The sequence below is a fragment of the Prionailurus viverrinus genome, chromosome F1 (genome assembly GCF_022837055.1).
Source record: "Prionailurus viverrinus isolate Anna chromosome F1, UM_Priviv_1.0, whole genome shotgun sequence".
Lineage (NCBI taxonomy): Eukaryota > Metazoa > Chordata > Mammalia > Carnivora > Felidae > Prionailurus > Prionailurus viverrinus.
The window spans coordinates 42,848,309-42,875,513 of NC_062577.1; the positions used below are offsets into that span (position 1 = coordinate 42,848,309).

General features: G+C 33.5%; 1 protein-coding gene across 9 annotated transcripts in view; it reads left to right on the forward strand.

Annotated features, from left to right (window-relative positions):
- KCNT2 (potassium sodium-activated channel subfamily T member 2) overlaps positions 1 to 27,205 on the forward strand; it is a 364,447-nt gene that overhangs the window by 199,322 nt on the left and 137,920 nt on the right. For all 9 annotated transcript variants that reach the window (XR_007148220.1, XR_007148221.1, XR_007148222.1 and 6 more), the window contains exon 13: positions 2,386 to 2,494. Coding sequence is in view for 6 of the 9 variants with exons in the window: in XM_047840789.1 (XP_047696745.1) it covers positions 2,386 to 2,494 (109 nt within the window). In the remaining 3 variants the exon portion in view is untranslated. The remainder of the gene's footprint in view (positions 1 to 2,385; positions 2,495 to 27,205) is intronic.

Consider the following 27,205-nt stretch of genomic DNA (forward strand, 5'->3'; position numbering starts at 1 on the left):
TTCAAAATATTGTCTTTACTTTTGGTTTTCAGTAATTTAACTACAATGTGATTAGTGTGGTCATCTTTTCATTTATGCAGTTGGGGATTTTCTGAGCTTCTTGAACTTGGAAAAGTATGCCTTTAACAAAATTGGGCAGTTTCTGGCTACTATTTCTTCAAATCATTTTCTGTTCTATTTTCTCTTTTGTGTTCTTCCTGGAAATCCAATTATATTATATAAGACATTTTTACATTGTTGCACAAGTCCCTGAACTGTGTTCCTTCTCTATTCCTCTTCTCTGTGTTTTTCCAATTGGGTAAATTCTGTTGATCTATGATCAAGTTCACTGACTCTTTCCTATGTCATCTCCATTCTACTTCAAAGCCCATTCAGTGAATATTTTTCAGGTATTTTTGCTTTTTGTTTAATTAAAAAAAATATTTTTTAGCGGCACCTGGGTAGCTCAGGCAGTTAGGTGTTTGACTTTGGCCCAAGTCATGATCTCATGGTTTGTGGGCTCAAGCCCCATGTCGGGCTCTGTGCTGATGATAGCTCAGAGCCTGGAGTCTGCTTCGGATTCTCTATCTCCCTCTCTCTCTGCCCCTCCCCTGCTTGTGTGCTCACACCTACGCATGCACTGTCTCTCTCTCTCAAATCAACAAATAAATATTTAAAAAAAATTTTAAAATATTTTCTATTAGTTTAGAGTTTTCCTCTATTTATTATGAGCATATTTCCTTTATCTCAGTGATGATATTTTTATTATCTGCTTTAAGCCCTAGTCTGATAATTCAAACATCTAGATCATCTAGAGGCTAATGTTTATTGGATTTAATTTTGTTTGTTTCCCATGAAATAAACAAATAGGTCACATTTTTCTGGCACTTCATATATTCAATACTTTTGCAATGTATTCTGAATATTATGTTGTGGAGACTTGGAGTCTCTTATATTCCTCCAAAGAGTGTTGATAGTCTTGTTTTAGCAAGCAGTTAATTTGGTTCACTTGAATACAATCTCTCTTACCCTAGCATTTGGCAGTGATTCAAATCTCAGTTGAGATTGCTCTTATTCTGTCCCATGTATGCATGGTTTAGCGGTTAGCCAGTGTTGTATAAATTTATACACAGGATTTGTGGCTTCTGTTCTCTGCCTGTCCCTTTTCTGGGGTCTACTACCCATCCAGAATAATGTTTAACCAAATACCAGGGCACCTCATGATCCAGCCAAGTTGATACATAAAATTAACCATCACACTGTATCAGGTTCATTGAATGTTTGCCTGGAAGACACACATTGTCCATTTATCCACTTTAGAATTCGGAGTTACTATTCATCAACTTTCATGCCTCTTAAAGTTACTAACTACCTACAGCAGCTTCTTTCTGCACTTCTTTACATAATCCCTTATATCCATTTATATTTTTAATTGCCCTCTTGTTTCCCTAACAGCATTGTCAAATAGAACTTCCTTTGATGATACAAATGCTTGTATCTCCACTGTTCCATAAAGCTTTGGATTAGCCACATGTGGCTTTGAACACTTGAAATATGGCCAGTGTGACAGGGAAATAGAATGCTTAATTTTAGTTACTTTAAATTTAGACAGCCACATGTGGCTAATGGCTACTCACTCCCAAGGGCAGTGCTACCCTGGAAAATGTTTTTGTTTCCTTTTTCAAAATGTATTTTAGCTGACTCATTTCTCTAATAATTTGCTTTGATCTACTTAATGAATTAAGTAATAATTTATGGGCTCACACTATGTGTAAGATTTAATGTTAAGCAGGATTTTTATTCCTTTTCTAAATCTTAGCACCTTCTTTTTTTTTTTTTAACTGTCTTGGTATTTTTAATATCTGAAAGTTACTGATCTTTTCCAACTGACCCATGTAGAGTCAAGATTCTCTTACTTTTACTTTTATATAGAAACAAATTTTAAATAGTGTATTCTCTACCTGTGTGGTTGCTGTAGTCCTTCCTCTCTTGCCAATCTTTCTAAAAGTGTTAGAATTGTTATAAATCCATATTTTTTCCATGGAAACTGTTACTAAAAACTATTAGTTGTGCTGCATTGTTGAAGGCTTCTGACCCTCAATTATTTTCCAAGAAGAGTACTTTTAAGTTTTTGAAGAAACTTTCCTCTTACTGTCTGCTAATTTTTTAAGTGCTGGTAATTAGCACTGATTGAATTAGGTATTGTTAATCTCCTTTGTAGAAATATTAAATATATTTACAAATAAGTCCTTGAATTAATTATTTTGTATATTTGTATGTTTAATTAAAATATGTTTAACTTTAAATTGTGGATGTGCGCATTTAACACACTGGTTGATTATTTTTACTTTGTGTAGTATAAATTTTTCATTTTATTTCATGATATTTTGATATTTATCATTTCAGGACCACCAAACAATTTTGAGAGCATGGGCTGTAAAAGATTTTGCTCCAAATTGCCCTTTGTATGTCCAGATATTGAAGCCTGAAAATAAATTTCATATCAAATTTGCTGGTAAGTTTAATTTCAAATTTCAAATTGGATGGTAAGAGATATGTCTCTGAAATTGGTGGCAACTTAATATATTCATGAATGTGTAGAATAGAGGGATTCCTTTTATCATCTACTTGTTATAAAAGAAGTTACTCACTTTAAAAAGTGGCAAGATAATATTTTGGGAGTGTATCTTTAATTTTTTATATAACTTGGTGATTTTAGCAACTGAATTTCCTGGATATCTTGATAAGACTATAACTAGATTAGCACTTATAGTTTTATGCATAATATAAACACAGGTTTCAAATGCTATATATCTATTAATTTATTCTTATGTTTACACAGATAGTGTTTTGCTATAGATTATTTAATACACAAGTAAACTTCCCATGCATTAGAGTAATACTGAAATGTATTCAAGTACAAATAGATTTATTTAGAGATAGATTTTGAAAACATTTCAAGAAAAACATACATGCGAGTTTTTCATAGAGACACTGCTTTTGAAGTAATTTCATCTGAGATTATACTTTAAACTGTTAGGAAATTGAACAGTAAGATGATACTTTAATTTTTTCTTAAATGTTTCTGTAGGAACTAATTTTGATCCAGACAGTAATTTATAGTCATGTAAAAAAAAAAAAAACAACTTTGTTTTTTTAACATTTCACCTTCATAATTGAAGCTGCAAACACCATTAAGATGTAAACCATTTTAACTATGCGTTAGCAAAATGTATTTCCTTCAGAAGATGTGTTTACATATCTTATAATGTTTACCTATTTGTATATGATTTTTAGTGAAAAAATTATAAGCACTAAGAAATTTCTAAATAATAACAAAAAATATTGCCATTCAATTTGCTCTGTTTTTTTATCTTTTAACTTTGCTTCTAATGGCATCATTTTTTTTTTCCTAAAATTTATTGTAAACAAAGCAATGGCTCTCAACTATGGCAGCATTTAAGTATCTGTCTGGAAGGTTTTTTTAAGTACTAATAACTGATTAAAATTGTGATGATGGTGCCAGGGCATTTTTAAGCCTGTTCCCTAAACTGAAAATTAAAAATAACAGCACCTCCTTTGTAAATGACTTTGTGAAACTTAGTGGAAAATACATGTAAATTCTCCATCTGCTACCTGTTACATATTTAATTAGCATTAAAGAAATGCCAATTGTTTATTTAAAAGACCTTTGCAACTAAGCTGCTCCCTTTTTATTGTTATTTAGCAAAAGGAATATTTTTATAAAGTTCTTATCATACCTGATAATGACTTCTAATGATATAATTTTTTAGGAAGGTTATAATGGCATAAGCATCAGACCAAGTCCTAAAAATGAGAATTTTAATTTGAGTGCCACCACTTAAGATTTAGGTAGGCAAATTAGAGTTCTGAACCCCATATTTCTTTTTTGTTAAATTATGTATCGTAATTATGATGTCTTTATTCCATTAGTTAGGATTAACAGTAAGAAATAATATTGGAAACATACTAGGTGCTCAATAAATGGAAATCGAATGTGGATCATAATTTTGAATGTGTTATTACTAAATTTCAGAATAGACTTTTGTTCTTTTCCCTTTCTTAGCAGGCCATAGATAGGCTCACAACAGATAGATCAAACTCACTGAAACAGTCCACCTTTACAAACAAGAAATTACAAAGACTATTTGTATCGATTCTCTTTCATATTCTTATTTTGCCATTTTTTGATAAACCCATTGAAATGAATGAGATAGTTAAAAATTCTATCCTGATAGTGTATCACAATATATCTAATTTATGGCACCTGCTGAAATTCCTCTTAATGATGTCTGTATTCTTTTATGGCTGAGATTACAACATCTCAGAGGAACTCTTTTCTTATATTATAAAAAGATGAAAGCATCCTAGTTTCATTAAAACGCCATAAGACAGTTTGGGGTGATGTATGAGACTCTGCAACCGATATAATATATTTTACATCTCAGCATGAGGTTAAAAGATTATGGACTTTGCATTTCAAAAGGAAATGTATCAAGCTGTCACTTAGTTTGTATGGAAGATTGTTAAAATAATGGTCTTCAATGAACCATGTTCCCTGTGTCTATGTCCTATGTTGATGGGACCTTGCGGCTTATGCCATTAAGAGATGAAGTGCAATTCCGCACCACTTGAATAGGTGCTGGTCTTGTGACTTGCTTTGCCCAATAGAATGTGACAAAAGTTACACTGTATGACTTCAGAGGCTAAGCCTTAAAAGTCTATGCTTTTGCTTTCCCTTCACTGGAACATTACCCAGAGACTGCATGTAAAGGATCCCAATTTAGCCTCCCTAAAGATGAACAATCACTTGGAAAATGAGACTTATCCATCCTAGGCATCCTACCTCTCTGTCTCCTGACTTGCCCACAGCCAACCCAAGGAGTCATGTTAACCTACAGAATTTTGAGAAATAAAAGTGTTGCTTGCTTTAAGTCACTATGCTTTGTAGTTATTTGTTATTTGGCAATAGATAACAAATATCATTTGTAATAAAATAATATTTGCTTTACTTTTAAACCATATCATTTGATAATATTTATATTACTGTCTTTTCATTATAAATGTTAAATAGCACAATTCTAATTATCACAGGATATAAAATGAGATAATTTTATTTTTTTATTTACCTTAAAATGTTTGTTTATTTTGAGAGACAGAGCGCATGCATGAGTGAAGGAGGCATAGAAGAGAGAGAGAGAGGGAGGGAGAGAGAGACTCTCAAGCAGGCTCCATGCTGTCAGCACAGAGCCCATTATGAGGCTTGGTCTCACGAACCATGAGATCATGACCTGAGCCCAAATCAAGTCTGACACTTAATCAACTGAGCCATGCAGGTGCCCTGTTTCTCTTTATTTAAATAGCCCCTTTAATACACCCTAAATTGTGGCACTACTACTATGACTATAAGTTATATATTTTTAAAAAGTAAATCCATGTTTTTAAAAAAGGAAAAGAAGAAACTTCAAAATTTTGGTTATGAGTTTATAAAATATTAAAAAATAGAAACAATATAGCAACCTACCAATTATTCCTTTATACAGATCTACCTTTCCTATCATGTATGGATCCTTTTCTTCTGAACAAAATGACTATAGGCATTCATTAAGGTAAACTATTGACTTGTTAAAATATCATTTGAATGAATTATTATATCATTAATTATAATTAAAATAATCCTCTACACTTTGATGAGAGTTACAGGGGAAAAGTCTAGGTGGGCTTGATTTCAGCAGCAGAAAAGATATGCTTTTATTCATTTCACCAAGACAGGAAAGTAAAAATAGTAAGTCTAGAGATAGAAAGTCCTCAGTAGAATAATAGCTATGATACAGAATTTCTGAATATAAACCCATGCACACTACAAATTTTAATGAGATTCAATAGCATAAAAATATACTTCATAGATAATTTGATTATTTTAATCACTACAAGTTTCCTAACAAGAAAAGAAACTCAAACAATCTCATACAACAAGTTTACTTTCAGCAATTTTCCTTTTTATAATAAATTTGTCAAAGTAAAGAAACTGATATTGGGAAATCTGTAAAGAGACCATCCTCAGTCAAATCTTCATTCTATTATATAGTAACTGCATGATCCCAAGCTCCTTAATTTCTCTTGACTTGAGTTTTTTTAAAATTTATTTATATTTTTTAATTTTAAAGAGAGAGAGAGAAAGCAAGCAGGGGGAGGGGCAGAGAGAGAGAGAGAGAGAGAGAGAGAGAGAGAGAGAGGGAATCCTAAGCAGGCTTCATGCTCAGCATGGAGCCAAGTGCGAAGCTTGATCCCACAACTCTGGGATCATGACCTGAGTCAAAATCAAGAGTCAGTCATTCAATTGGCTGAGCCACCCAAGCGCCTCTCAACTTGAGTTCTTTGATATAGAAGAAGAGGATAATAAGGGAAACTATCCCATAGGGTTGTTATGATAAAAAAATATTCAAAAGAACATCAACCACTAGTAATTGGTACCTATCAAATTGATGATTATCATTAATCTTAAATGTCTATTTCTCATCCTAACAAAACTGTGTTACCCTTGTTTCCAGGAAAAGTAACTGAGGATTGCTCATAATGTTTTACAAATTGCTAATTATAGTAAATATTCAAAAAGCACATAGTTCTCAGCTTGCACATGTTTTCCAGGAAATAGAAAAAAAAGATATTTCCCAGACTCATTTTATGAGGCTATCCTAGCCATGATACAAAATTCATTGAAGAGAGTATAAGAAATGATTAGAGACCAATTTAGTATATAACATATACTACAGAAGTAACAAAGTAATGTATTTAAAAAATAATATTACCAAGCTGAAATTATTGTAGAAAGAGATCTTTATGTTAAAAGAGAAATTAGTATCATGATTTTAATGCATACAAAAAAAGCATTTGAGAGAGGATTCAGTATCGATTTACAATTAAAAAAAAAAAGAAAGAAACAGGGTTAGAAAGCCATGAGGAAAACATTCATTAAGCTAAGGAAAATTATCTACAAAATAACCTAGAGGAATAAAGAACATTTAATGACCACATATTGAAAGTTTACCTTTAAGAGTACATTCAAACAAAGGTGCTTACTAAAACCACTTTTACTCAGCTTTTTCCTGGAAATCCTAAGGAGTGCAGTAAGATTACAAAAATAAATAAAAGTAGTAAGCATTGAAAAGCGTGAAATAAAATTGCCATTATTTATTTAAGATTATATAATATATAATTATACATATATTCCACTAAGAAAAAGGGGATCTTATACATTTATATGATTTCCAAAATTAAATCTCTGCCTCAGTATTCACTATGAGCTTCAGTCTTGTATCTCCAACTGTACAGTCAGTATCTCCCATTAGGTTTCTAACAGTTGTCTCAAAATTAAGATATCTAGAAATATTTATTGATTCTTCCTGACTTGAAATCTGTTTCTGTCTCTTTCTTCCCCAAAACCTATGAGTCATCCTTCCATTGTTTGCATTCAATCCATCAAGTCCTTCTGGGCAGACTCCCTGAGTATCCCAGGCTTATCCACTGACACCACACTAGGCCATGCCATGATCATGGCTGTGTCAGAACACTCCACTTTTCTTCTTTCCTGGGTGTCCACGATTTCTGCCTATAAGCTTACTGGTGCTCTTCATATTCCTCAGCACATTTGCAACAGCAATCACTGTTTGTGTGTTATGGTAGGCAGCTATACCTTTGTACCTCTAACGTCAACCTAAACTCACTAGTTTCCTTTTTCCAGTATATCAATGCCAACATTCTTTTACAATATCATTATTGTAAGATTCTTCCTGGTGGATTATTTTTGTCAACCTCTGGAGAACAAAAGTCAAATGGTACTATAGCTTTGGTTGTGTTAAATCTCTTTTCCAGTGAGAAATATTTTTTATCAATACACTTCTTTTTTAAGAAGTGGCAGTTGGTACTGAAACATAGGAAGAAGTAATGGCAGTGTTCCATAGCTATGACTAATATAAAAATGTGGTTTTGTAACATCTTGTATTCTTTGTCAGCTTCTTGTAGGACTAGCAATTCTAGTAGAGTGCCTCCAAGGTCATATATGTGATCTGAAATCACCTAGAAAAAAGGACTCCACATTATTAAGCCCTTCACAGATTTTCTCCTCCGTGGCAAAACCATGATGAAAAAGGAAAACGTTATAATAGTTCAGCTTTCAGACATGTTTCTGTAGATTTTAATCAGAATAAAACCAAGCCCATATCTCTTTCTTCACTCTGTATTCCAAAAATCATTAAAAAAGAAAACATGAAACAAGACAAACATAAGAAAAAAATGTGGTATACTAGGAAAAGAACTGCTTTATTGAAAATCCTTGAATAAACTTAAATAATAAACTATGCTGTCCAATTATTTGAATCTAAAAGAAGTTTGCTATTTGTCTCCTAGTCAGATGAAATTACTCAGAAAATCAGTGGGAGGTGAATTCCTGTTATATGAGTAAATTCATTGCTAAATTTACGCTGCCTCTATCTTCACCCCCCAAATAAAGGGTTATGTCACCTGTGAGTGAATATTCAATTCCCTTTCTTTTGTCAACAAACTTTCAACATTCTGGGTCCTTGAAAATTTTCTACGTCATTTTAACAGAATGTAAGAAGACCTAAAAATTAAATTGGTAAATTTTCACCTATAGATAAGTGTGAGGAATGTTAATAAATTTGTAGGAGTAGAAAATGTAAAAGAGTAAAGAACATAAAAATCAATTTGTAGGTTGTGAATTTTCTATAAATTTTATTTTCCATGCTTTGACTATGATATTTCATAAGAGAATTTGAGTTTCAGTACATGAATGAAAGGAAGAATCGTACCTCAAGAGTAAAGTGTTGACTGAATGAAATTCTCTCTACTTCACAGTTTAAACATGCCTAGAAGAATGATTCATTATAATAGAACAGTAGGAGTTGGTTCTGGGAATTAAAAAAAAAAGATTTCAATTGCAATACAAGTTAAAAGTATAGACAAAAATATTTTTAACAATACCATTGACAATATTGTAGACACTTATATCTTTCTTATAGTAGGTAGTTGTGGCTATCATTATAAAAGCAATATTGTTTACAGTATGCACATATGTGCACATGTCTGTGCCCACACAAACACAGATCTTGGAGAAATAATTTGACTAAAAACTGAAGATCTTATCTCAATTTAGTCACCATTAATTTTTTTGCTGAAACATCAGACATTCCAATGCCTCACTTTTTTCTACCCAAAAAAGAGAGTAGAAAAATATTTCCAAGTAATATAAATATTGGAAATTATCTCAGCTGTTTCTAAATAACATATGTAAGTGCAATGCTTGACTTTCACCAAATGGTAAGGTGTGAGTTTTTCATGCTGAATAATTTCTTCATTTCCCATGTAACACCCACATAAATATCATTTTAAATTTCATTCTTACAACCTACTTAAGAACATAATGCTTTGAATTCCTATTTTTTTCAAAAGATAAGTTACCACAGTTTTTAAAATTCTTCATTTTCAGGTGGAAATATTTTTTCTTTGATTTTGTATTATGATACAGATTATCAGAAGCCACTTAACCTAAGGTCTGTTCAAACCAGCACAATTTGGAGAGTCTTTAAATTTTTTTCTTTCCTCACTATTTTTTACTTTGCAAAAAATCAAACATATACAGTTTAAAATTATACAATGAAAACCTGTATTCCCTCCATTTACATTCAGCAATTAACATTTTCCCACATTTGCTTAATCTTCTCTCCCTACAGACACACACTCACACACACACACACACACACACACACACACACACACACACACACACAGATACGCACACAGATATGCACGTATTTTTAACTTCAGCATGCTTTTCCTAAGAATGACATTCTGCCGTGTACCCACAATAACATTTTTACCTCTGAGAAGATGAAATAATTTCATGGATCTGGTTCATGTTTAAATGTTGTCAGTTGTTCCCCAAATACCTTTTATAAGTGTATGGTACTTTTCAGTATTAAATCAATATTCCATTTTTTTATTGCATTTGCTTTTTAATTTTTTACTGAAATAATTAAATTTGGAAGATTAGTATATACAGTATAGAGCATTCCCATATACCCTTCATATCACACAGCTTCCTGGGATGTTAATTTCTTATATAATCATGGTACATTTAATCAAAGCTAAAAAATTAACATTGGTGTAAATTATTCCTTAAGTGAAATATTTTCTAGTATTTCATTCCTCTTAACAAAAATATCGGTAACTTATTTGCTTTACTTTTTTATAGTTTCTAAGATTTTAATTTGTGGGTCTATTAAATAACCAAACCAACTTTCCTGTTTGTTCTCTTTGACACTTGATTAAATTGCCATTGAACATTATGTATTTCAAGCCATTTTCTTGTGGGGAACTTAAAATTAAATGAACTTGAAGCATCTTTATATTTTTCTCCATTAATTTTCTTATAGTCTTATATTTCTCCAAGACTCAATTTCATGGTTCTGAAAGCCAGAGTAGCATATTTCTTCTTCTGTCTTTGGAAAGTGCCAGGCATTTTCTATCATATCCTAGATCTATGATTTTCAGTCTGTAATGTAGTTTCTTAATAACAATGATTTATAAAGAATAACAGGTATATCATCTTGCACCCACATTTACTCATTCAAACAATGTTATTAAGTCCTACTGTGAACAATTTGTTATTCTAGGTACTAGTAGTATGATGATAAATCAGATGGACTAGCTGTCTATTCCAATGGCCGGTTTTCTCATTTTCTTTACCTTTCACCCTTTTTATCAAGAACGAGCCAGTGTACTTTTACATTTTGCCCGAGAATACTACTCTAACAGAGCCTGTTCTTTCCACATAGAGCTTCAACTATGACCTTATGATCCTCCTCTCCTGCCCTTGCCACCCTCCCTATATATCAAAACTCATGATTCCATTTCTGTTCTAGTCTTATCAGATTTTGCTTGATGAGATTAGTCAATCTGATAGACCTATTTTACGTAAAGTTTTTATAGTTTAATATAATACCCTCATCTCTGGAGTAATTATGTTTGTATTGAAAAGTCTCTTAAAATAAGACTTTTAACCCCCAAAGAATGAAATCCTAATATAAAGATGATGGCAAATATTATCACAGGATACTTATCTAATGTTGCCTCAAAACATGTATGACAGCATGCTGTGCACACACAAGCATGTGTTTGGGGATGGGTGGAGAGAGACTGTGAATTAGCCTTTACTAAAGAATTGGAATGTTGCAGGAGATTAATGAAAGTTATTGTTGAAGGTATAACATTTTAACTAGATAATAAAGTAACTCCAGGGGACTTGTGGAGTGCAGTGGACAGGACACAAAGGGTCTCATGGGGTGATTATTTAGGAAGCTATTAGACTGTTCAGGTGAGAGAGACTGAGTGATTGAACCAGAGTAGTGATGATGGATGTGGAAAGTGAGAAAGATTCATGAATCATTTCAGATATATTCTGTGGACCAGATCATCACTTAACTATGGGAGCCAAAGATAGTGAGAAATCAGTTTATTTGATTTTTGCCACTCTCCTCTCTTTTTTGTATATCCTCTCGTTTAATATAAATTGTATTATAGCAGTTTATGAATTGATTTGTAGCTTGCTTTGATTTTCATTTAACTCCTGAGTAGGAGTTTCTTTTTTTTTTTTTAAAGATTTTATTTTTGAGTAAGTCTCTACACCTAATGTGGGGCTTGAACTTACAACCCCAAGATGAAGAATTGCAAGCTCTACTGACTGAGCCAGCTAGGTGCCTCTACCTAGAATAGGAGTTTCTTAAATGCTCTTCAGTGACATGCACAGTGCTCGACTCATAGTATCTTATTATTACTAGCATATAGGCTATATTATAAGATTTAAAAACTTAAAAGATCCATTAAGAATGTTCAGAAGTAGTACTATAACTCAGTAAAATACAAATATGCAATAATATATAAAATAGTAAAAAGGAAAAAAAAAATTGCAATCTCCCCCCCCCCCCCCCCCCCCCCCACCGTGTAGGGAAAAACCTGATTCTTCCCTACTGTGTTTTCTCCCTGGTGAGACTACTTCACTAATCACATAGGAACATCACTTCTGACTCTCTGGTTACCAAATATGTAGAGGTGTCTTCCCCACATCAAGCAGTTCTCTAGGATACCAGCTGAATGTCTTACAGTTCAACTCAAGTCTGACTCTACCCAGAGATAGCATCAGATCCCACATGGGAGGGCTCAGGGACTGCCCTTCCCCCACCCCTTTCAGAGGCCATTTGCATGTCCAGGTTGTCACCTGTGCTTCTGCTGACCAACATTTGGCTATAGGTTGCAAGTCCAGCACCCCCTTCTTGGGTTTGATTGATTTACTAGAGTGGCTCAAAGAACTCAGGGAAATATTTACTTACATTTACATGGTAAAGGATACAGAAAACAACCAGATGAAAAGATTCATAGGGTAGAGGTCTGGGAGGGTCCCTTGTGCAGGAGTTTCTGTCTTTATGGAGTTGGGGCATGTCACCTTCCCAGTGTATGTATGTACCAACCTGAAAGTTCTCCTAACCCCCTACTGTTGGGATTTATGGATGCTTCCTCCTGTGGGCATGATCAATGATAACTCCATTTCCGGGCTGCCCCTATCCTCTCTCTGGAGGAGGGGGGAGGTGGAACTGAATCTTCTAATCTTCTAATCATGATTTGGTCTTTCTGGGGACCAGCCCCCATCTAGGAGTTATCCAGGAACCCATCCAAAGTTGCTTCATTAGAACAAAAGAGGCTTCTGGCATTCTTACCATTTCAGAATTTACAAGGGTTTTAGGAGACCTGTGTCAGGGAGTAAGTCAAAGACCAATATTAGAACAAAAGAAACTCCTAGGGCTCTTATCCCCCAAGAAATACAGCATTTCAGAAGCTCTGTTCCAGGAACTGTAGGCAGATTATCTATCTATCTATCTATCATCTATCTATCATCTATCATCTGTCTGTCTAATCTATCATCTATCTATATGTATATATCTGACATATATGTCTTTCAGATATGAAAGTAATGTTTCATCATATTATAGTAAAAAAAGTTGTGGAGGAGAAGAGTGAATTAGAGTAAGAGCATCAGAAATATAAACAGATTCCTGTAATTTTTTCTGCATCATTTCATTTTTTTCCTTGAGCAGCATTTCATATTAAAATGTGTGTTCTTAGAATGCCGTGCTAGAGGTAATTTTAGGAATTGCCTGATGGGGAGCACAGGTATGAGTTTATTTGTTTAAGTAGTAAAAGGATGTATAGATAGAAATCCAGAAAGGATAGAGACATCACTAACATCTGTTTACACAGTTACATGAAGGTTTCATAAGGAAGTAGAATGAGTTGCATACAACATTTAAGTAGAAGGACATTTATTAAATTTTATTGTAAGGATAAATGTAGAAGGAAACAACAATGTCTAGCCATATGAGAATAGATACACAAGATACATGGATGTGGTGTGTATATGTATTTTCCAACCAAAAGTCATTATTAGATTATATTAAAATGAGAGGCAATACAAATGAAATAAGTAAGATATGGAATTACTTAAAGTAAGGTAACAATTTTATTAATATAATTCATGTATAATGAATTATATTTCATTTTTATATAGAAACATATTATTAGCTAGAAGGTGATTTTGCTGATAATGTTGTTTTTTAATTTGTTTATAGATTTTATATTTTTACATTTTTTTCACACAAGGTCCAAATTATTAAGTATAATTAATGCCATGAAAATATTTATAAATCGTTATATCTAAGCAGGGAACATGTTATTCACTTAATTACAGCTATAAAAGTTATGTTTGTATAGACTATAATAATTTGTTAATGTGAACTAAAATATCATTACTAGGTAGGTAAAAGATAATGTATATAAATTTATGAATCTGTGAAATCAGCATATTGTTATATTTTATAACCCATGACAAATGCCATGTAATATTTTAATATAATAATAACTTTCATTGGTGCTAAGTTCTCATTTAAGCCATCAAGCTATTCTGTAGCCCTATATTCATAGAGACAAAAACTGATGATCAGTCAGTACCTACTTCCTTCTTGAGAATGTTAACTTAGCTTCCAATGAAGGATGAAAAATAAGCAAAATTAAAAAGTGATAGCTGTTTTTAAAAATCACCAAGGTGAATGTCATGAGCTTAGATAAGTTATTTCCAACAATTTTTGGAAGTTTATGTGTTTGAAAATAAGAAAAAGAAATGTGTGATCTGTTGAAATTGTAGATTAGTAATTTTGATGAATTAGCTCCTCCTTGGATTGTGTATTCAATATTCTTTGTTTTTCAGCGTACTAAGACTCACTTTTGTCAAGAACTAAAATAATAAGTAAATAAATAAAATAATACATCCTCAGTTACCATAAGAGAAGTTTTCCTGGACGTGGGCGATAAGCTTAAGATGATTATCTAGTGTAATTTCTAAGGTGAATAGTATGTGTCCTTTTATGATTGTTAATATGCAGTGCCAATTTGCTCTTCAGAAATGTATAACTTACTTTTGCAAAAGTAAGCAATATTCCTTTTAACTCCTGCCCCTTGGGCAAAGGAAAAATAATATTAAGAGTTCTCTTATTATTATTTTTTTTTTTTAATTTTTTTTTTCAACGTTTATTTATTTTTGGGACAGAGAGAGACAGAGCATGAACAGGGGAGGGGCAGAGAGAGAGGGAGACAAGATCGGAAACAGGCTCCAGGCTCTGGGCCATCAGCCCAGAGCCTGACGCGGGGCTCGAACTCACGGACCGTGAGATCGTGACCTGGCTGAAGTCGGACGCTTAACCGACTGCGCCACCCAGGCGCCCCTCTTATTATTATTATAGTTACACTAATATTGGCAGCCAACATTTATATAATGCTTATTATGTGCAAGGACTACTGTTCTAAAACACTTTTTGTAGATGAAGTCAATTAGTTTTCATCACAACCTTATATTATAAAGTAATCTGTTAGTTATCTATTGCTGTGTAACAAGCACAAAATTCTGTGGTATAAACAATAAACATTTATTATTTCACAGTTTCTGTGGGTCAAGAATTTGAGAGAAGTAATAATCAGGGTATTTATGATGTTGCAATGAAGATGTCAGTTGGAACTACAGTTACTGAAGGCTGGACCTGCACTGGGAGATCTGTTTCCGGTGTGGTTCACTCTTTACTCACAAGTGCCAGTACTCACTTACTGGCAAGTTAGTGCTGGCTGTTGCAGGAGGCCTCAGTTCTTTACTTCTTGGACTTTTTCTTGGGGCTATTTGAGTGTCCTTACGATGTGGCAGCTGACTTCTCCCAGAAAACATTTACCTAAAAGGCAGCAAGGCAGAAGCCACAATATCTTTCATGACATAGCTCTGGCTGTCCCACACTGTTATTTCCACGATATCCTATTGGTTACACAGATCAGCCCTATTCTGTGAATACCAGGATGGGAGAACCACTAGTGGCTGTCCAGGAGGCTTGCTACCATAAGTAGATTTTATTGGTATAGTTCACTCTCGAACAACACGAATTTGAGCTGCACGGGTCCACTTATATGTGTATTTTTTTGTCCAATAAATATAGGACAGTACTATAATTATATTTTCCTTATCATTTTCTCAATAACATTTTCTTTTCTCTAGCTTACTTTATTATACGAATACAGTATATAATACGTATATTATACAATTTCTGTGTTAATCCACTGGATGCTATTGGTAAGGCTTCTAGTCAATGGTAGACTATTGGTAGTTAAGTTTTAGGGTAGTCAGATATTACACGTGGATTTTCCATTTATGCAGAGGTTGGTGCACCTAACCCTCATGTTGTTAAAGGAACAGTAGTATTCTTGTTTTACAGATGAGGAAATTGAGACACAAAGATATTAAGTAAAGTGCTGATGAAGCCATACTAAGTGGTGGAACTAAGCCTTTAATCCATGTTCTCTGTCTCCAAAATGTGTGCTATTAAGAGATATGTGATATTGCTGTTAATAGTTCATTTTAATTTTCAATTATTGATTACTGACAGAGCTGTTCATTCACATGTATCTATTGTCCATTTAATTTGTGTGTTCATTCATATGTAAAATATAGCCCCGAACTCTTACTTTCTATAGAGGTGACTATTTTTCTTAGTGAATTATAGAGGTTTTTCATACTCTTAAGTTATGAACACTTTGATTTTTTAAAAATTGCATTGTTTTTTTTTTCAGTTTTCAAGTTGTCTTTGGATTATGTTTATGGTGCTTTTAACTAACAAAAGTTTTATCTCTTTTTGGCACTTTTGTGATTTTTGCCTCTAGATTGTCCATAGATTCATCATTTAATAGTTCAAATCAGTGTACTTTCCAGAAGTTACTTCCTTCTAGACAGAATTTGTAGCAACCTCTAGGATTGTCCCTTAAGGTCAAAAAGAGTGTGTGGAGAGTGAATGACTAAAATGTCCAATTTACTTTATTTCTTGGAATCCGTTGATATGAATATTATATTGAAGAATTGTGGGGGCTGTTTGGTGGAATTTTGGTGATATTGAGGCCAAATAGGGAAGGACTCAGCTAGACAAAACATTTGGCTCAATTACCCATGAAATCAACCTCACTTTTGCATTGAGGAATTCCTTTTAAGTTACATATGCCCCCAGTAAAACTCAAATTTCAATCTTCTTTTGTCCTTTACTTTTACTTTGTTTAGATTGTTAGATGACCATCTAGTTGACAGTAGCAACTATCTATCTATCTTTTTTTCTTTCTTTCTATCTATCTATCTATCTATCTATCTATCTATCTATCTATCGTCTATCTATCATCTCTCCCCCCCATATCTATCATCTATCTCTCTAATCTATCACCTATCATCTATCTCTCTATCTTATCTATCTCTCTATCTATCTCTCATCTCTCTCTCTCCCCCCTCATATCTATCATCTATCTCTCTATCTAATCTATCACCTATCATCTATCTAATCTATCTATCTATCTATCTATCTATCTATCTATCTATCTATCTCCTATCTATGATAGGATAGATATCTATGATAGGATAGATGATAGATAGGAGATAGATATCTATCTATCTTCTATATATCATCTACCTATCTATCATTTGTCATTTGATACAAACATTTTGGAGGAAAAGGGAAAGATTTGGTTATTATGGGAGACTGCCAAAAAGTGGGCAATACCCAATAAGTATGTATTAAATGCCTAATATAAGTGATGAAGTGAGAGCTTCTTCTGAAATTTTGTCCAGAGTAATGACACTAGCAAAAACAGCTGTCACAGATTACACATGACAACTATAAATATGGCTATGGGTTGTCATTTGCCTGGGAGGATCAGATAAATAAATCATAGCATCTTCTTGTATTGTTAAAGGAAAGGTGTACACTCATATAAGCTCATATTTCCATTTATTCTCCATTTTTCTAAAATAAAAATATTTACTTGGTATAGAAATTTATAATTTACTGCATGGTGTCCTATGTTAGTTCAATCTGGAATTTATATTTTTATAAGGTAGATGTAAATAACTATACCTATTTGTCTAATATGTTACTAAGCATAGTTGCCTAAAGACTACATGCTTAAAGGCATGGGATTCAGACTTGTATTTTGTGACTCCAAATCTAATGATCTTTAAATAGAGTACAGGACAACATTTGTAACATTTTTCTACTTTATCATGCACTTTTACAAGTGCTAAGATATTATATTTAATCTTCATAGAATTTAATCTTGATTCAGAAGATCCATTTTCCGTTTAACTGGCAAGAATTCCTTGAGAGTTAGAGTGAAAGAGGTATGTAATGGAGTATTTACCTGGACTTGACATCATCGCAAATACTTCCAGTCTTATTTACACAATTCAAATCTCACAATAACCAGCCTCAATCTTCTGTGTTTCAATTTTGCTTATTCAACCATCCATTACTATCTAAACACACTCCTTCTGCCTCATTATGACTTTTAGTGCAGTGCTATTCAAAGTGTAGTCCAATGACAAGTTTTAGTCTACAGACTTTTGCTGGGCTACAAGTACATCAATTGAGAGTAAGCATTTAGAAACTTTGACAGCAATTTGATATCACTGTGACATCCAAGGGCATAATCAATGTGTTATCTCTTTGGAAAGTGAATAGACTCACATCAGAATCATAGGTGAGTGACACATGGCATGAGTTCTATATCAGCCATGCACAATAGACATGGATGGTGTCTGCAATGGGTTGGAAATGAAGAAGAAGAAAAAAATACTGGTTCTTCATCACAAATAGCTGAGGAGCGTTGTTCTAATGCATCATCAATCTGGATTCTTCATGGGCCTCTCTTTCCTTTCTTCTCTTCTGCCCTCTTTAAACAACCTGAGCTCTGTGGGCTGTCATTTCAACCAAACTCATATCACTATAGTAATTTCCTTTATTTTTGAAAAGAAAGCATACACACAACAAGATCCTACATGGGTGGATCCTTTTTTTCCTGCTCCTTGGCTGAGCACCGCTGGGGAAGAAAAATCACTTAGAGGGTCAGATTCGTGTCGTCGTAAACTCACTTGGGCAGCTCAGAAGCCATCTTAACAGAGTGGAATTTTTCTTATCAAAACACTCTTTTGCTCTTGCAGTTACAATTTCAAACTTTATCTCATTTTTCCTAGTTTTCTGAAAACAATAAGTGAAAATTTCCTCAAGTTTTTGCTACCATATCTTCCAAATGTTACTTCATTTTCACTCATTACTCCCTGCTTTCCTTCTATTACAATACACTTCCCTTTAATCTGTATGCTGGTTCTCATTGTCTCATAGTCTGCCAGCAACCTTGTAATATTTTCTCTCCTTAATCCTTAGACCTTTCTCTTTTTTTGTTAATTTTCCTACCTCTGATTTTATTTTTAAGAAAATTACCTCTGTCCACTTTCTTCACCATTCAACTAACTTATTCTTAATTTACCCTTAAAATCTTAGTTTATTTTTTAAATTCTTTAAAGTTTATTTATTTGTTATTTTTGAGAGAGAGTCAGCAGGGGAGAGGAGGGGAGAGAGGGAAAGAGAGAATCTGAAGTAGACCGCACTCTATCAGTGCAAAGCCCGATGGTGGGGCTTGAACTCACAAATGGTGAGATCATGACCTGAGCTGAAAGCAAGAGTTGGATGCCCCAAAATCTTAGTTTAAACATCACTTCCTTGGGGATGCTTTTGTTGATTTGCCCCAGGGCAGGAAAGGTGTCCTTTTGTATCCCCATTATAGCACCTGCATTCATTCATTCATTCATTCATTCATTCATTTATTGTAACAGTTATCACAGTATAAAAGTATATTTGCTACTAATGAATATAGAGATCTTTCAAAATCCCTTTGTATCAGTGACTCAAATCATTTTAGTCCAGCTGTGATTTTAGTGTGTGTAATTACGAAGTGGTGAAATTGTTTTCAAGGTCAAATTTGACTTCATTCCTTCCAAACTCCTTCATGAAATGGTGGGTTTCGAGGAACATGGTGGTTGTATTTTTTTCAGTCATCAGTTTAATTTAGTGGCTGTTTGAGCCATTTATCCCTCTGATAGCAAGCAGCAATCTTTAATGTGAATTCAGGAGAAGGGAAAACCACTTGAATATATCACTTATTTTAATGTGTTTGGTAAATGAATTTTAAAGTTGTATAATTTTTGTGGAGTTTTCATAGGTAGTTTGAATTTAAATTAATAATGAGTTTAGGCAAGTTATTTTACCTCTGAACATCTGATTCTTTATCTGAAAATGGTTTAACACAATATACATTATAGAGCTTTTGTGAGGTTTAGTAAAATATATACACATACACACATATATAAACACATACATATATACATAAAAACTGAAATGCTGGTTGGTATTGTTATTATTATTAAGATGATTAAATGACTATATCATTAACCCTCATGACATCAATAACTATCATGAGCTAGTGAGGAAAGAATACTTTTGGCTAGAACATAAAGAAATAAGTATTCTGAGGACAATAATTTTTCAAAAACGATTAACTTCTGTTTTCTGACATGTGTAAAAGAAAGAGAGGTTAATAGAATTAAACTTTTGCACTAGAGTACAGGAAACTTGATTCTCCTTTTGAGCATTTAATTAGTATGATACTTTAAAATTGCAGCATTGAAATAATGCAGGGATTCAAGCAATAAGAAAATCAGGCAAGCTTTTTATACTCTTTATTATTGAGGTGAAATAAATCTGTTTTATAGAATATTGCCAATCTCAGATGGAGTTGAATCCTATATATTTAATATGCATTCTTATATTTAGATCTTGTAAAACTAAATGACTTTTAAAGGTTTACTTAAATCTATTCTTAGCCAGTTAGTGGTTGCATGGCTCACAATCCTGGAATTGGCAAAAGTCTCTGATGTGTGCTCATGCATGTGTGTACATATATATGTGCACACACACACACATTCATCAATTGGTTATTTTATTGATTAAAGTGACAAAATCAAAATAAAGCTCAATTGTTAGAGATTATCCATTCTCTTCTAAGAAGAAAAAGCAATTTTCATAGCAATCGACCCACTCATGCTTATAAACAGTATAATAAGCAAAGGATATGTGAGAGTTTTTTATAACACGGTTTGTTCAGTCCATGCAATAAACTTTTCCCCTTAAAATAAAAGCAAATAACATTCAATTTTTCAAGTTTATCCTGTTTTGTGTTTCTGTTTAAAAGCTCTTTTCCAAAGGATATTTGATTTCTGTAAATCACAACCCTGCCTTGGTTTAGTGCACTTTCCACTGTTGTTACTGCTTTCCAAAGACCTGTTACCTAGCAACTGCATGGAAGAAGCTTCTAGTATTTTAAACCATACAAGAGCTCAGAAAATACTGAGGCAGACTTTTAAAAAAAGATTCTGACTTGTTAAAATGTAATTAACAATTTTATTTGCCATAAAGTAAAAGGGACTTGAAAATAGATTTGCTTCATATGTATCTATTAATTTGTATATTTAATTATAATGGCTTATCTAAAAGCCTTTGAATTTTTTAAAATAATAAACATCACAATAAAAAAGAAACCAAACATTTCACATAATCTTATTTTAAAAATCATAGTCCTTGAAAACTTTCCCACTCCTTGAGGTAGTTAGTATTAACAGTTTGGTTCCTGTTCTTACAATTTTTTGTGTTTATTCAGACATATATGTGAACATATGAACATACATGCAGAAGTCAGCATTTTTATAAGACTAGGATCATGTTTTAATTCTATAACAATAAATTTATGTTATATTGTTTGGCTACTTAAATTTTTTAAATATATTATTGGCATTATTTCAAGACAGTTTATTGAAATCTTTGTTTTTAATATGCATGATTGCAATGATACATAGTACTTGTTTAGACTTTAGATCAGCATTTCATAGTCATTGTTTACTTTTCTTCTCAGAAAATATGAGGGGTGCCCTTTGTGGTTCATTCAGTTAAGTGTCCAATTCTTGGTTTCAGCTCAGGTCATGATTTCACAGTTTGTGGGTTTGAGCCCCATGTCAGGCTCTGCGCTGGCAGTGCTCAATCTGCTTGGGATTCTCCCTCTTTACCTCTCTCTCCATCCTGCCTGTGCTCTCTCTCTCTCTCTTTCTCTCTCTCTCTCCCAAAATAAATAAATGAACTTAAAAACAATTCTATGAGGCATATTCTATTATTATTCACATTTAAAAATAAAGCAGATTAGGCTCAGGGGGATCAGTGTTTGCCCATGGCTTGGCCCACTTAGTGGTGGTGACACCACTTGATCTCATGTGCTTATGTTTAACAGCAAGCCACGGACAAGAAAGATCTAAAGTTAAATACACAGAAACTTCAAAAGGTTGAGAATATATGAGATGCACATAATTTTGAAAGAGGAAATGCTTTCTTCAGCAAGGGAGGGAAATGAGAAGCCATAAAGAAAAATGGACAGATTTTATCATTGCTAAGGAGTTATCTCTGTCTACATAATCAAAACTGGGCTTTTGCCATATATGTGGTCTCACCAACAAGAAGGAAGGAGTTTAGGAAAAGTGGTTTTGCCCACAAAAAAACAATACAGAATTTGGACAAACTTAGTCATGTGACCATATCTAACGAATGGGAAGCTGGACAATGTAATTTTTAGCTGGGCAGCCATGCACCCAGCTAAAATTTGGGGATGAGTGAGAGGAAATAAGAACTTCTATTACTTAAAGGAAGAAGGAGAGAGTGAATATGGGTGACAGCAGTTGCAGCCACAGTTCAAATCCTTATTCATCTAAGCATTTGTGTACGATATTTCCCTTTACATTAAGATACTCATCCATTAACACGCACACGAATAAATTAGTTAGCTGCCTCCACCCCTATCCCATATGAATATAAAATAGTGAAACAAGATAATTGTAATAAAATATTGGTGTTTGGAAAAAAGAACCAGAGACACACAGCAGTTATTGGCCCATAGCAATGATGAAATCCTGTGGGACATGAATGGCAGAGACCTTGCAGTAAATTCCTTATCAGATACTCATTCTGCTCTTAGAGAATAACTCTTTTGTCTATTCATAACCATGTCTCCTTGTGCACTATTCTATTCTCTGTGGCCTTAGAGGAAGTTCAAATTGGAGCAGATTTCTTTCATTCCTTTCCCTGTGTCAGTAATTGTTTTCAAAGTTCTTCTCCAAGAACTCTCTTAAACCTGCCTTATACTGGCTTTTGTTGTCCTGTTCATGTCTCCTTTTTGATTATAATGGCAGCTACTTTGGCATCACTTGAAACAATAAGTTTGAGTGAGAAGGCTGCACTTTAATCTGATTCTTGCCACAGGTCTGGTTTTATTGGTTTGGGAGAAATGTTAATGGAAGGCCTCTGATGAAGATGCTGGAAGAGTATCATCTGCTATTTAGGGTGCAATTCACTTTTTGGTTCTGCAACTGTCCAGATTCTTGGACTCTTGATTTGGCTTTCTGGCTTTAAGCAAACAGTGCCCTACTTAAGAGAGCTTTATTCCTTTTTCTCTCTGCTTGCAAAGTGATCAGTTCTTACCTGAGGTCATCTTTGTATATGTGGCTAAAGTCAGCAAAGCGCTACCACCACTCATTAGTGTTCTTATCCTTTCCAAATATGTTTCTAGACATGTTTCCATAGATATGTTGTTTCTGCAGATAGAGTGGAAAATGGATAATAAGGAAAAATAGCACTTCTGTTACAGGCATAATTCTACCTTATACATTTCAGTAGTACTTAAATTTTATGTAACTTTGTCTTACATTTGTAATTATAAAATTATTTGATAAAAACTGGCAGTTTGTGACTTGAAATATCCCAAAAAGGAAATACTAGTAGCTGATAAAACAGTTGAGCTGAAAAATGCTCATTCTCCATGTTCACTCTCATTCTTTTCCAAACTGCTTGGTCATAATATTCAATGATACTGGTAGCCATGAAAGTGATTCTCTCAATGCCCTAGACTTGTGTACCTATAATTTCCCTATTATATATGTTCTTGTTCACCATCCTAACTCAGCATCCACATCTGGAAACACACTCTACAGATCATGTTATTACCTGTTAATGTGACGCCCCCCCCCACCCCCAATCTCTCTTCTTTGACCGCTGCCACTTATCATTCCAGTTCACATCCTGTAAATCGGGAACTCCAGCTAACTCTTCACTACACTGGGAATGACATTCATTGTTTCTACCAAATGTTTACTATTAGTTACAACTGCAGATCCTGCCTTCTGTTCTTAACCTGTATGAATTCCATAGCACACCATTATAATCCATTATTATAATTCATCCTCTGTTCATTGAACTTCTGTACATAAGTTAGACTTGTCAGAAGTTAACGGTGGTGAATTCTTTTTGACAGAAGACGGTGTTTACTTCCACACATTTGAATGTGGCCAGAGGAAACAAAATAAACGAAAGACAATCTGCAGACTATTCCCACTTTACATTGATCATCCCTGATTTCTTAAACAACTATGCTGTATTTTCTTCTTTCACTTCCATCCTCTTACTGAATCATCATTTCCACCTATTCCACCAAGAAAATAGAAACATAAGAAGAAAAACAAAATTTTTGTAAACTTCCACCTACACATCTACCTACCAACCTGTATGTACACTCATATGACCTTCCTTCTTTCCTGTTATTATAGATGACCAATTTTAGCAACAATGAGACAGAGAAGGGTCATAAAAAGATGGTATAGTATGTTAGTAAGATTACCCAAATTCTGGCACTCTATGATGTCATTTTAAAGAATTTGAAATATATCCTATAAGTGTTAGGATTCAAGAATGGTCATTAAACCATTGGCTAATCAAACAACCCTATCCAGTCATTGGTGATAATGGAAATGTTCTGTATTTGCAATGTCTGATACTGTAGGCAGTAGCCACAGATGTTATTGAGCAATTTATTGCTATTGAAATATGGCTAGTAAGATGGAGAAACTGAACTTCTGTTTGTATTTTGTTCTAATTTATTTAAATTTACATACCCATATGTGGCAGTGGCAATTCTCATTGGACAGCACAGTTTTACAAGGGTAAGAGGTGGAATGCTGAAGAGTTGGAAGACAAGAAGAGCAATTAAGAAGTTATTGTTGCATTTGTCTAGGTGAAAGATAATCAGTGTTTGAATAATGATTCAGGATCCCTTAGTGTAGTTCTAAAATCCAGAAAATTCTAGGGGAAAAAAAAAGCATTTCTGTTGTTAGTGAGATCTGACCTGACCTGAAATTATATGGTGGCAATTCCAACACTGAATTTTATTTTTTCCACTAGTATAGATGTTGACACATTTAACTGCAGAAATAATATTTTAAAGCATAGGTTGCTTCCTAGATGTATTACATTAGGTAAGGTAGATGAGGCACATTGCCCTTCTAAAATCTAAAAAAATAATAATAAAATAAAAAAAATAATTCTAAGAGTGGATATCTGGCCCTTAAGAATTATGGATAAGGATTGGAAGCCTGTAGCAAGTCAGGAGAATGGAATGGATAGAGACGGCTTTAGTGATATCAGTAAACCTTGGCTGTTGTATGACATTGGGAAGTGAGGGTCAAAGTAGCAGGAAAGAATCAGTTTCTCAGTTCAGGTTAGGGGACAGTGATTAGTATTTTAAAAATGTCTCAGAAGGAGTCATATATTTGAACTTAAGAGGAGAGGTCTAAAGAAATATTCACTTCTGTTTTACAGAGTGGGCTTCAGTTTTCTGTAATTTATGCAAAAGAATATACCTAGTTGAATATTCTATCATATTTCTCTGTGTTGATCAGCCATATTGACTAAATCAATTTCTGTTTTATGAAAAGAATACTGACTTTTTCTTTTTATCTAACAAGGAATCCCATGATAATCATATATTAACTCATTTGTCTAAGACAGTGGTTTTCAACCAATGGCATTTCAACCAGTGCCTCCTTTATACAGTAAATATTTTGTAACACTTCCTTTACTAACCTGGAATGAAATTCAGAGTAAATATAAGTATCTATATAAACACATTTAAAATAATAAACATATTAATCATAATTTGAAGGAGAAACAAAGGGGAATAATAATGTATTTCAATACGTAAATGTACAGGTATGAATACTCAAGAAAACACAATGGAAAGGAGAGATACTTGCACCATTAAGTATATGCCAGCTACTGACATTGCTAGTATTAGTAATTAAACATCTTAAATTTGTATAAATGACATACAATGCCAAACAGAATAAAATATATTTTCTCCTAATTTACACAGTATTTGTGTTCCTAGATAATTTAGTATACAGTTTTGCCCCTTGAACAACATGGGTGTTGTTGCGCCAACCCCTTACTGCCCTCTCCCCTCCCCCGCCACATGCCTGGCCCTGCCCTGCACAGTCAACTTTTGATTCCTCCAAAACTTTAATAGCCTACCATTGGCCAGAAGCCTTACCAATAACATAAATAGTTGATTAATGCATATTTTGTATGTTATGTGCATTATGTACTATATAATTACAGTAAAGTAAGCTAGTGAAAAGAAAATGTTAAGAAAGTCATAGGTAAGAGAAAATACATTTATAGTATTGTACAATATTTACTGAAAAAATTTTGTGTAAGTGGACCTGTGCAATTCAAACCTGTATTGTTCAAGATCTATGTCTACTGAAACAGTTCCAAACATACTCTGTATTTATGTGCAAAGTTATCTCCAGTAATGTGCGCTTTGCTGATGGGCTAATAGACACTGTAAAAGTAAGTAGTAAAGAAAAAAGAGAGAGGCAGAAACATTGTTAGCAGATGCTTGATTTTTCTTTTTTTTTTTTTGATGTTGAGTAAATCCTGAGATGTAACTGTAGCAATTTCTTCCATAAAATGTAAAAGAAAAAGTAAATAAATAAGGAAATGAAGGAAAAAGAAAAAAATAATGGGCTCTTTCATATGTTAACTCATGAAACCAGGAGTAAGTTTATTATTTATCTGTCCAGGGCGTTTGCTGCACCATTTCCCAAGTAATTTTTTATGTTTCTTCATCAATGGTGTTGGGTATGTGTTCATTGTATAGATATCTGACTCATCTACAAATTCAACCTTCTGTTTCTTAATTTAGCTAAAACTATTTTCTAAGAATATTTGTTATCTTAGAACTTTACACATTGTCTTTACTTCTAATGCCAGCTCTAATTGTTTACTTGGGAAGGGAAGGTTTTTTCCCCAAAGTAAACAATACCTTGATCACTTCTCTCAAATATGACTTCTGTGGAAAATTGCATATCTGGCATCTGAGCCTTCCTCGTTCTATGAAAGTAAGGGACGTGGGCTGAGTACCACCCCCCCCCCCTTAATGTGGCCTGTACCCTCTCATGTACCGCCATATTTGGCACTCTATTGTTTTTATGTAACTGAACTTCAATTATTATTTTTTATGTTTCCTGATTGGACCCTATCATCTTTTGAGTTTATGACCGTAGGTCTTGAGGTCAAAGTACAATTAAACTTAAATTTATTTTAGCATTAATCTCTATTGCTTGATATTATAGTTGTTTTGATTGTACAAAATCTATTCCTATGTTATATATATGTTATCTACCATGTCATTTAGTAATTCTGTGTGCTGTGTGACTATGAATTTGATAAATTGATTCTGTGTGCTGTGTGACTATGAATTTGATAAATTGATAATGCTTTAAATCAATACTAATACATTTTTA